At 38.1% G+C, this 12,703-nt stretch overlaps 1 protein-coding gene across 1 annotated transcript in view; it reads right to left on the reverse strand.

The window, feature by feature from the left end:
• The window catches only part of LOC109029728 (putative ATP-dependent RNA helicase TDRD12), a gene marked incomplete at its 5' end in the record, with an annotated part of 132,363 nt that overhangs the window by 7,965 nt on the left and 111,695 nt on the right, over positions 1–12,703 (reverse strand). The window contains 2 exon segments of the mRNA XM_072306319.1: positions 7,813–7,917; positions 10,181–10,380. Of these exon segments, the coding sequence (XP_072162420.1) occupies positions 7,813–7,917; positions 10,181–10,380 (305 nt within the window).

Here is a 12,703-nt window from a genome sequence, read left to right on the forward strand (position 1 = left end):
ATTACATCGATTAGTTCCATTTTCTCAGCTACTTGTCATTTTTTTCGAATTTTGAGATGGCAATTCTGTTGTCAGGAGACTAGAAAATTCACTTACCGATTTTGACAAACAAATTCAACTTAAAAGGCCTCGTTTTTTTAGAGGAAAAATATCACATTCGATACTGATATCGAAACTGCACTCGAATGCCATATTTTCCCTCTAAAAAAGCCACGCCTACATTACGTTGAATTTGTTTGTCAAAGTTGGTAAGTGAATTCCCTAGTCTCCTGACAACAGAATTGCGATCTCAAAATTCGAGAAAAATTATGCGTAGCTGAAAAAAGTGGAACCAATCGATGCAATATATCGCATGTCGTTTTGACACAAAATAGCGCGTCTATCAAATCACTTTGATACAATTATGCATGTTTATGCAGCGTCTACCTGTAAAATACCCACGAATATCAGAGGAACCGCGGGGAAACGGTACGGCTGGTAATTTCCAAAATGGTGGCTAATACCTAGCCGGGAATAAATGGCTAAATGAACTTCTGTCTCGATAATTTCCTGTTTTTAACACAATTATGAATATTCCTGCAAAATTCCAGCGTCTAGCCGTAAAAAAGCCAGGAAAATCAAAGAGACCTAAGAAAAACGGGATTGAGGCGCTGATTTCCAAATGACGGCCAACCGCTAGGACAAAAAGGCCGACTGGACTTAGGTCTCGACTTTTCCTCGTTTTAGACACGTCCATAAATAATTCTGCTAAAAATAATGCAAACAGGTAAATAAGAGCCGCCAAAAAATGAGAAAGTAACGTAAATCAACTTTCGGCGGTCATCTTGAAAAATGGCGGCCAAATTACAGGGACACACGGCTTGTGTCTCAATTGATTTTCGTTATCGATACCTTAAGTGACATTTTCACCAAGTTTCATACTGGTAGCCTAAAATTAAAAATCACAGTGATCTTTGACCTGAGCAACCCCATTGATCCAGTCTTATTTTCTCAATATGCGGCAATGGAGCTCTTAAGTGCTTCTGGGAATTGCAATCCATGTATAGTTTACTACTATAAAATTTTGCAAGAAACACGATGATGGTGCCACTGGTTTTCTCTAAAAAAACTCCCAAAACCTCTCGTAGCTGGTGTTTCTCTCTATTTCAGGACAGGCAAAATCGGTGACTGCAGGAATGGAGAGGGAATCAACCCTAAGATATCCGAATTTCATAATTTTGAAGCCTCTTTGCCGCCCTTTGAGAGGGTTGCTCTGATTTTAAGAGTATAGTTTCCTGGCAAAATATTGAAATCCATCACAATCATAATTCTCCTAATCCATTCTGAAGGGAACAGGGAGAAAGGAGCCTTTAGGTAAATGAAATTTGGCTTCGCTACGATTTCGTGGAGACTGTCATTCAGTAGCTATGTTTATGCGAGGCTCTAAACCTAACTTTAATCGAAATCTGAGTTTGAAACCTAAGTTCAAATTACGGCATGAGCAATGCGAAACTAACGAAATGTAGGTTTCCGAAATTTGTGTTTGAAACCTTATTTTACACTAAAGACTAGGTTTTTGCATTCGCATAAAGGAACTGGAGGTTGAAATTCAACTTGAAATGCTATTTTAAGGTGGGGGATCGGCAACATGGCGGATTTGTTATCACGACGTTCGTAAACAACTGGTGCTTTTCTCATGATTTTTTTGTAATTTTGCCATTAATCAACATTTTATAAGGTCATAATTTTAGTAATTATTTTTAAAGCACTGTTATGTAATTCCGTAAGTCGTGTGTGGCTTATTTATCCTGATATAGTAAATTTTTAAAAATTAACATAAAATTATTAAACATCCACTGTCAATTTTTCGACTATTCCTCGAAGAGTCAGAAAAGACTTTTCTAGTGAGGATGAAGCCTCGCATGTACTGTGGAATATACACGGGATAAAATAGTAATGATATATTATTAAATGATTTCATAGCCGATAAATTTATTATAGCTTGTGAAAAAGGGATAAACAATGGCGGATTTGTGTCACCACGTTTCTGCACAGGTAGTGTTTTTCCCTCGATTTTTCTGTAATTTTGCCCTAAATCAACATTTTCTTATGGTCTTAATTTCGGTAATTGTTCTTTAAGCACTTTTACGTAATTCCTTAAGTCGTTGTGGCTTATCCATCCGGAATTAGCACTAAGTAAGACGTTGTTTTCCAGTGAAGGTGTTTGGTGTCAAATCAAAGGTGGCTTATCACTGTTTTTTCAAACTATTCTTGCTGCAGTTAAGATATAATTAAACCAAAATTTGGTCACTTTAATCCAAGTTTAATGACTAAAAACACAGAACAAATGGCCGTGGTTTTAATCAACTCCAATTTTAGTCACCACAACTCCAAATGTTTGTGTGAAAGTGTGTTAAAATATGAAACGGACAAAATTTACTCAAATTATTCATTTTCTCCCATTACTTCTTTCCTTTACCTATTTTATTAGTTGATGACACGCATTTCTGCATATTGTGTTGTCTTACCTAAAGCTCATGCTACTTTCCATCCATCCAATTTTACAGGCTACATCTACAATTGAAAAATAGTCTTACTAATTTATCATCTGCGGAAAATTATTTTAACTACATCTGCACAATTCACTCAGGATTATCAGATAAGGTACCCTGCTTCCTTTAAGTGCATCAAAGTTTTTTCACTTGTATCTACCGATCAAATAAAAAAGCTGATTGAATCAGAGCTGTAGCTCTTGAATGTGTGTGTTAGCAGTGCATCTATTTCCTAATTAATTATCTAATTGAAAGTGAACAGACCAGCCACTAGCATGACCTGCTGACTTATTTCTTTGATCTAATCTCTTGTAAATGATGACTCAAATTCCGAGACCATCATTTATTGCAACTGGCTCAAAGTTATTGCTCCAAAGAATGGTCATCTTCCTTATATCGAAACAGCAGAAAGGGGACTTTGTGGTAATTGCAATGGAGATTCTGTTCTCAGGGCTGCTGGTGGATTCTTCACTTTCGATGTCGTCTTCCATATCACTCTCATCTCAAACATACGACAATCGGTTTAGAAAAGGAATAAAACATTGGGGTGTTCAGATTGATGGTGAGGCCGATTAAGAAACGTACCTCTAGAATGACAACTTGTGTTCGAATAAATTTAATTCTTGCACAAGCCAATGATGATGTTTGGACCAGTTAAAGAAGGAAGGAAATGTTTTCCTCTCCGACTCGAAAGACGAAAGTTTCCTCTCCGAAGACAAAAGTTTCCTCTCCGAAGACGAATGTTCCCTCTGTGGAGACAACTTTCCTCTGTGGAGAGAAAACTTTCTTCTGCAGAGAAGAAACCCTACTCTCACAGAAAGTTAAGAGTGACATGAAGCAGCGTTTGCCGTTGAACAGCCGCGAGCGAACTTTTCCTGCAAAATAATCGTCAAAAATATGCCTTGAAATGACGTTTTAGCAATTTTGGAGGGCACCGGGGAGCTATGAAAAATTGGTAATGTGTCGTTTCGCTCCAAAACACGAGGATTCAGACAATGGTGCTGTGCGTAGTGATACAAGCAACCGTTCTCATGTTATGACCGTAAACCGATTTTGGGGCACTTACCCCCCTCCAAACAACCCAAAGCCGTCACGCTATCGATGAGGACTTTTTTGGGGGGACTCAGGGGGTCAAAAGAATTCACCATGTCAAAAATCAGCCTGTTATTAAATTTTTCCTGTAACTGGCCGAATTTGTCGTATAATTCCTGGACTAACTACTGTTTGCCTGCTTTCTTTCTGTCTTGCTCATGAACTCAGAGATCAGTTGGAGAGAGGGGTTGAGAAACAAGATTTCAGCTCATGCCACTCGGAATATGGAAATTAAAAATCTGTGAAACGTCATCAATTTCTTAAGATTGGTCCTTGCCTCAATGATAGGGTTTACATGATTCCACTCCAATAATGTATTGTTCATTTATAAGGTTTGATCATAACATTTTTCCCTTTTTTCATACGCTTCACTGCAGTAATGATAGAGGCACAATCTTTAAAGCACCGGATGGAAAGTTAAAGAGATACAGTGCCTCACAAGTTTAGCACGCCTACACTTTCAACATAGTGTGATCGTTTAGAAGCTTACTCAACAATAGTGAATTGCAACGCTTGCCATAATTATTTTTTACATTATCTCACTAATATTAAGAAGTAACTTTTCTGAGCTCAGAATATGCTTATGCATGATTTTGAGAGTTGTTTATTTAATTTTTAAAAATGAACATAATGATTAAACCTCCACTGCCAATATGTTCCTCAGGAAGTCAGCATAGGCTTTTTTAGTGAAGATGAAGCCTCCGAATGTAGTGTGCAACGTACAAGAGATAAAAGAATTATGCGAGTTTTCCATTTTACCAGGTTTGATAAAGGTTATTACCTGATTTATTTTTTCGTCCTGGTTATATTAATTGATTCTTCTATTCAAGTTGCAATATACATTTCGGAACACCGAAGGATCGCTAATTGTTTATAAAATGTTTAAGTGATTATTTAAAATGTTGAAAAATCGTTTATTGTTGTTAGTAAGGGTTTCTTGTTTTTCTTGATTAGGCAGAGCTCAGATTCAATACTTTAGTGAAATGGCATAACTTTAATATAGTTAGAAGCTGTATTTTATAAAGTTTATACCTAACAATTATAGTATTTCTATATTGAAAATATTTTTTCTAGATTAAACTAAATAATTTTGAAAGCTAAGAGATCAAAAAAACTGTAGAACCAAGTCTTCATACCAAGTCTTTCAATATCTAACAAATAAACGGTAGCAATCTAAGAATGTTTGGTCTACAAACCAAAAACATTGAATAGAGTACACCGTGCGCTGTGAAATTGAGCAGTGGCCACTTCTCTTCCATGCGCATGCCGCACCGACCGGTGAGTGCGGGAACACCGAAACGGCACCGGTGAGGTGGTGAGCCCCAGCCGTCCCCAGCTCGAGGTAAACAAACAATGCGTTTATACGAGGTTGGTACGGTTCGGCTCCGAAATTTTTAATTTTTAATTGATTAGTGCGAATATTTTCGGCTGATGTGTTCTTTAATTATAATCAAATGTTTCTGTGTGAAGATTTGTTTTAGTTTTCATGATTAAAAACCACACAACTCTCAATTTATGGTATGCTTACATCAGCAAATTCTTGAAGATTGATGAACCGGGCAAGAGACAAGAATGTTTATGTTCCGATGATCATTTTTAAACTTTGACTACATTTAGCCTTAAGGAACTACTAATTTTGGTCCATTTGTTTTATTACCTATCTACACAGGAAACTAATACCCGATACGGCAATGGATCATGAACTAATGGCACACTTTGTTCTTCCTAAAAATGAGCCAGAAATAGCAGTTCCTCATTGAAAATTGTTGTCAACTTAGTATCTTCAATTTCAAAATAGTATTGATTCAGTTTGTGATATTATTTGTGATAAATGTAATAATAAGTAAATGCTCTCAGCATTTTGCTGAAAACATAGCATAAGTGCTGGGTTTTTTTTTTAATTTTATAGAGGAAAGAAAGGACATGATAAAAACTCATTTCATAGAATCCACTGCACTGCAATGTGCAAAAAAATTGAGGCACTGGGTGCAAGAATGGCACTTCTTGGTTGTGGTGGTTCAAAATCTCTACTAATATTTCATCAGTGAAGGAAATGCATGGATTTCGTTGAAATTTCTACTGAGTTATTTTTCATGATTCTGCAATTTTCTGTGGAAAAAATCCTGGAAAATTACCACTAGAAACCACTCTACTAAACAAATATGAGCGACATAGATTCTGGAACATCTTTAATAAGAGGTGCCCTTCTCGAGCGCAGAGCGTATCCGTCAGATACGCAGGTCACTTTCTTCGTATTTTCAATTATGAAGCGTTTTTCTCAGTCAGTAATGACTGTAGAGAAACGAAAATTGTTCAGAGTAAAAGTAAATTTCATGCTCTTAACATGTGGTCCTGTAAATTTTGCCGAAAAATGAAGTGGAAACGAGTAATTCACGAAAATCCGAACGCGAAACTGATTTTTCGAAGTACGCGCAACGCCGGCTCGTGCTGCGTGGGGCTCAGTCGCGAGCTCCCACCCCGCCCGCCCATTACGGAGTCCCACCAAGTGGCCTCGCTCAGCCGACACGGCGGGGAGAAGGTTGTGCACGGTCTACTCTATTCAATGTCTTTGCTACAAACTCTCTAAATGGTCCAGCCGTGCATGTTACCAAGTATTAGAATCTTATGAGTAAGAATGGAGTTTGTGGGATACTTAGAATATAACTGCCTTCAGTAAATTGTACAGAAAGAGAATGAAGTTTTTGATTCATCTACAAATCATGAAACACATTTTTTTGAAGAACTTGACTCTAAATTTTCACTTTTTCACCATAGAAATGGTTGGAATGGGCATTCAAACATATTTGGTGCCTCCATTTGGTCGGACTGTGAGATCCTCATCTGGCAAGATTCCCAGCTCTTGGGATCAGGAGAATTTCGAGTGGTTTGTAGTCAGTTTCCAAGGATACTTGCCCCCTGCTGACCACTGAGCAAACCTTGTTTCCTCATTTCTGTGGGCTACTTGTATACTGCTAGAGATGGGGGCAGTAGTTGCGATAAACACGTTTCATCATTGCTAATAATGCAAAGGAAAAAACCTACTGAGAATTTAAAGTAACATGCTCGTCATACAATCCATGCCCGTCTTTAATAGATACTCTAAGTTGATCTTCGTAACTTTCCTGAAAATCTTTACTTCAGACAGCGATGAAATCATCAACACAGTAAGGATATTTCGATTGGGTGGTAAAGAAACAAATGAAAAGGAAAGGATACACAGCTATCAATTCTTCATTTGGCGTCACAAAATCTGCTTGCGCAATATTTTCCTGTTTCAAATGGAGTTAGATTTTATTTGCAACTTTCAAAGTTTATTTCTTGGCTAAAATTTGATTAAATGAAAAACAAAAATTCAAGTGTTCTCATTTTACACAACCTCTGAAAAAGATAAAAAATTCAGCGACAGCCCCATTTAGTAATTTAAAATACGGAAGTGTAAAATTACAGAAAGAATGTTTTAGACAGCATGGTATGATTGGAGTCACTCAGTGAGTCAGCAAAAGTGACATAAAGAAAGAAAAGAAATGGATGAATCTTCCAAGGAAAAGAAGACTTCTTTTCCTTGCGATTATTAACGTGCCGGGCATGCAAATGCAATCTTCACCTATGTGACCCAAGGATAGGGCTAACAGAATTAGGAAGTTTCTGGAAAAATATCCGTGTTCTGACAGGAAAAAAAAATACAAATTGAATGAAAAAAAGTCATCATGTGGTAGGAAAAATATGAAGGATGGAAAAAGAATGGGTAAGAGTGAGTACACAAGATGATTTTGTGTATGAAATCTCGCTATTGCCAAGTCTCGAAGAAATCTGAACTAATGCACATGAATGGTCATACAGAAGATGATGGGCACAGAGGCAGTAACAAGTGAGAGGCATCAGTTCCCAAAAGGGTGCAGTAGGAGCTCTGTATGAGGAAACGGATTGGTACAAATAGGTGAATGACGTCCAGAGAGGGGAGATGGCAACTTTGTGTGAGGGACCCGATGGGTAGGAATGTGGAGCGTAAGCTGCGGAATGGAAGGGGTAGCGCACTGATTACAAGTTAAAGGTCAAACTCTCGTGGTTTAATATCATTAGAGCCAACTTGCCTTTATTTGGATGCTTAGCTTTTTTGAATTGCCTCACTATAAGAAAAAGATGGGGGTTAAAATTATGGAAAATTTTATAGAAAATTACTCGTCCATACCAAATTTTAAGTTGATATCTTCATCTGAAGTATCTTCCATGTAATTAGGATTGAACTTCAACCATGGCAATTTGTATGTTTCTTGTGTCAAGCGTTGCCACATGCCTGAAAAGTAGGGATATAATTTCATTATTTCTATTGACAATCATCAACCCTCCAGCCTAGGTCACAACAAAAATTCAGGTCATAAAATTGAAGAGGGTCATGCAAACCTCCCATCTTTTAACAAACAGTACTGTGGTAAGTTACTGTGATAAGTTAACTGAGTATTTAGCTGGCACACTGATCAAAGCTCTTCCTTTTATCAAATTTGAGATGGCTATTAAAAAGTGTAAGATTAGCTATACAGAACTGCCCGAAGAGCAGAAATCTGCATTCTTTGTCGGGAAAATGTCGATCTTGTCAATCTGACGACTTTTACACTGAGAATGAGTGACATGCGTTCCTATGAGCCCCACTCACACAATTGAATTGGGTCGTCATATCAAGGGACCATCCATGGTTTTGACAGATCACGCAGTAATGAAGACCTTTGACTGGGTGAGCTGAATTCACCACATGACTTAATGAAATGGAAAGCCTGATTCGATGTGTATTCGAAATGTTGTAACATTTTGCATTTGCTTACTCCATAAGAATAAAATCCGCGGTTTTACTTATAATCTGGTCTTATTAGATTTACAAAAAAGGTTTCTGGTGCACAGCTGATGTAATAACGTGTGTCTGAGATACCATTTTCATTGCTTCAAAGTGTAGAATTCGGTGTTTGGTGTAGAATTTTGATAACATTCGAAAATGAAACTGATACCCACCATTCAAGATAGCGCTCAAAATGGTTGCCCTAGAGGGCGGGGGCCATAGCTCTACAATTCGAGTACACTGATCGGTTTGATATCTACTTTTAAAGTAAAGAGCCTCCCAAAAAGTAGTCCCTTTTTTGAAACCCAGGGATTTCATTCGTATGTGGCCTAAATGAAACCTTGTGACGAGGGAAACCTCCAGTAAAAATTTTAGCTTGAGTATACGTCTGGTTTCCGAGATACAGCGTTGCAAAGTTTGCATACTTGGGTCATGTAAATTTTCATATTTTTACAAACTTCAAGGTAGACATTACGAGACTAACACACAGCATAAATATAAATCTATGATGTGAAAAGTCTCCATTGAACGTTTTGACTCATGAATAAGCTTTGTTTTGGCATTACAACGTTGCAAAGTTTACATTATTGAGATTTTTAATAATACTCAATTTTTTTTTAAGTTTCTTCTTTACAAACCAATTTCAATGGATTGCTATGTTTTGGAGCATTAAATCAACAATTAGCGTTACTCGTGGATGCATAGTATCACTTATATCAGGATACAATAATACAGTCTTATAGACAGTTTTAAACCGTGCAACTTATAAAGTTTGAAATGTTGTGTCGTTTATGTTATCCTTACACTCCGGGTCAAACTTTTTAGAAGGACTTATCTTATCATAACATTGTATCTTAACCTCTTGAACATATCTTTTGGTCGCCACGAAGTTCGTTTTCTAAGTAAGAAACTTGACAAATTGAGTATGTTTCATTTGTCTGTGGTGTCAACTTTGCAACGTTGTATCAACAGAATTAGTAGTATTACCGTATCAATAGAAATATGCATTCAATAAAAACACTAACTATTGATAAAATGTCACAAAATGTTAAAAAATATTCAATGGAATTGTTTATCAAAAATAAGATAATTAATAATATGAGAATTTAAAAGTTCAAATATGCCAACTTTGCGACGCTGTGTCTCGGAACCAGACGTATACTCAAGCTGAAATTTGTACTAGAGGTTTCCCTCATCATAATGTTTCATTCAGGTCACAAACGAATGGAATCCCTGAGTTTCAGAAAAGGGGCCAAAAAAGGCCCTTTTTTGAGAGGCTCTTTGATCATAAAATTCATTCTTGAGTTCGAAAATCCTTCCAATCCTTTGGAAGCCCCCTCCCCTTCCAAGATGGGAGCCTTTCCAACTGCCGAATAATGTATCTTTTAATAACTTTCTTAAGTTCCACTGGATTTGATGTTTGAAATGCAATTACACCCTCAGAGGGACGTGATTCTCCCCCCCCCCCCTTCCATGTGGTCGCTATTGGGGCAAGTATGACAAGATTTCGTTACAGCAACAAATGAGGTATCAATTTCTATCTATTTTGGCGAATGAATCCAAATTTTGACGAAAAATTTGACCTTTAAGGACACTTCAAATTTAATTCTAATCGATAATTAATCAGCAAATCATCATGAATCAGATATGTAATCTTCACCCTTTATAGCAGCTCAAAGTTGAGCTACTGCATGGATTGCCTTAGTTATAGTTGCCCATTTACACTTACCAACACCTTGTTTCTTCAACTTGATGTGTACATAGAAACGTTTCGTACAGTGTTCAACATCATGCGGATTAATAATGCCACAGAAAGTCAAGCTAAATTGATACTGCTCTTCTGCTGGCTGTCCTCTTTGAACTACTGTATGTACTTCTGCTTCTTGGTTGCTTAAATTTGCTGTTGATATTTTTGGTTTATATAAAGCCCTGAAAAAAGGAAAAAATCTGAACATGAAAAAAGGAACGGAACAAAAGTTGGGATGGGAAAAAGGGCAAAGGAAAAAGAAACCAAAGACCATGTCTGCTCAGTATTTTTAGGGAGGGGGATGTTGGGCTTATTTTGCAGTGAGGAATCAATCCGTACAAATGGCTATGATTCAATCAGCCAACAAGATAGTGGAATGGAATGAGCTAGTGGATAATAGATAATACTAGGGGGCTACGCCCCCTGGCCGCTACGCGGCCCAACCCTCTGAAGGCGCTTTGCGCCATCAATGGGCCGCTTCGCGGCCCTATTTTTACCTTTCTATCAGTGTTGGTTTCATTTTTCCCCTAAAAAATTACGATATGAGGTATACTTTACTTTTAGAATGAAATAATTTTTGGTTTTGATGAATAAAGAAAAAAAATATTTTTTGAAGTCAAGAGGACGCGTTTTGGAATGACTGCTTGATGAAATATTGCAGCAAAACAACGAACATTGATAATCAGGTAATAATTAAGAGTCAGGAGTCGGGGATCGAACCCACACCGTGTTCCAAGTGGACGCATCCGACATCTTAGACGACTCGGCCACCGCTCGTATGGAGGGAATCGGCGTGAATCTTGTGTAGATAAATATAGAGCTGATGCGCAGGCTACCCAGCTACTGCGCAACCTCCTCGACTACTGTGCATCCTCCCGCGCATAGCGGTAGCCGTCCCGGAGCATTCCGTAAATTCACTCAACTTTATGACGTGATTTTAAAAAAACGTGGGTCCTATTTCCAAAATCTGATTAGAGCGGGCTCATCTAGGGCCTATTACCTGTCGATTTACGCAAAAATCATAGAAATCGGCCCGGTAGAACGCTCAAACGAACTATGACAAAAAGTATAAATTTACATTGTTAAAATGGGAGAATTCGCAACTTTACCAAGTAATATAAAAAAACCTGGGCCATATTTTGAAAATCTGAAAAGAGTTGGCTTATCTAGAGACAATTGCCCGTCGATAGCCGAAAAAATCATAAAAATCGGCCCTGTAGAACGCTGGAACTGAGCGTTACCAGTTACGCAAAATTAGGAGGTCTTGGAGCTTATATATATGACAGTAAGATAGTGGGATGGAATGAGCAAGAATGATACAGAATGAAATTAAATGTAATGAATGATGTCAAATGTGATATGAAAATGGTGGCATCTATGATATGAGGATTCTCTCTCTTAAAAAGTGATAAAAGGAATGATGTGTGTTCTTGGCGAAACACACGTATGCCGGGTATCTCAGGGGCTAACACTAATAATCCGATACAACTTTTTAAGGCTACAACGTCTACAAGAGGCCGAAAAATAGCATTGCTCATGAGTCTTGACAAGACTGAACAAGGAGAGGCTTAGGAACTTACACGGGAGAGCAAAATGAGTGAATTGATCAAAAGACGAAAACTGAGATGTGCAGCGAAGAGTCCCAGTATGCCATAACATGATAAGCTCTGGCAACTTTCAGGCATATCCCCTCTTTCGTCTGGACTATTGACCAGAGTGAGAGATGAATCTGACGAACGTGCCTCCGCACTCTTGCCAACATCATCAACTCTGCTATAAAGCAATATCTCAAGCATTGAGCGTCCCCCCAGTTAGTAGTATACATGCAAAACAGCAGCATTGAGCGTAGATACTATAGTCCTGTCAAATTAGGAAAATTAGAGGAAAAAATCCCCATACAAGCGATTTATGGCTAGAGTTGCTCGTTAGGGTCTAGAGAGGCACAGGCTAAAAGTCCCCATTGATATCCCTTGCGCTTAGCCCCCCAGGCCCCCCTCCCAAAAGGCTTAAAAATCGATTTTTCGGCTAAACTTCGAGAACGGTTGGAGATTGCGAGTTGCGTATAATTGGGAAAATGTTCCTCATAGAATTTTGCACAAAAAGAATTCTTATGCTTTTTCTTCTCCAGGCACTCCTTGATCCTCAAAATGGCCGCCGCGTATAGGGGCGTCACAGCGCGCTTCCTCAATGTACACGCATATGTACGGCTCTAGACCGCGCTGCCGCCGCGCCGGTTGCTGCGCCGTCGAGTTCTGAACCTCCTCACCCTGACACCCTCTATACATGCCTGGAATTTACATGATAAGCAATAATTATGTACACTTGACTTGTTTGCTATGGAAAATTCTGTTTTCAGTAAGTAAACTTTGATGCTTGAGAAATGGCCTTTGGGCGAGATAAAGCTTAAAAGCAAGAACATTCAGTTGAATGACACTTCATTCCTGGTTATTGCCCCACATATTTGCGCGGTAATTTTTTTTTTTTTTTTTTTTTTGGTAGGTAAAT

Source organism: Bemisia tabaci, chromosome 1 (genome assembly GCF_918797505.1).
Source record: "Bemisia tabaci chromosome 1, PGI_BMITA_v3".
NCBI classification, from domain to species: Eukaryota; Metazoa; Arthropoda; class Insecta; order Hemiptera; family Aleyrodidae; genus Bemisia; species Bemisia tabaci.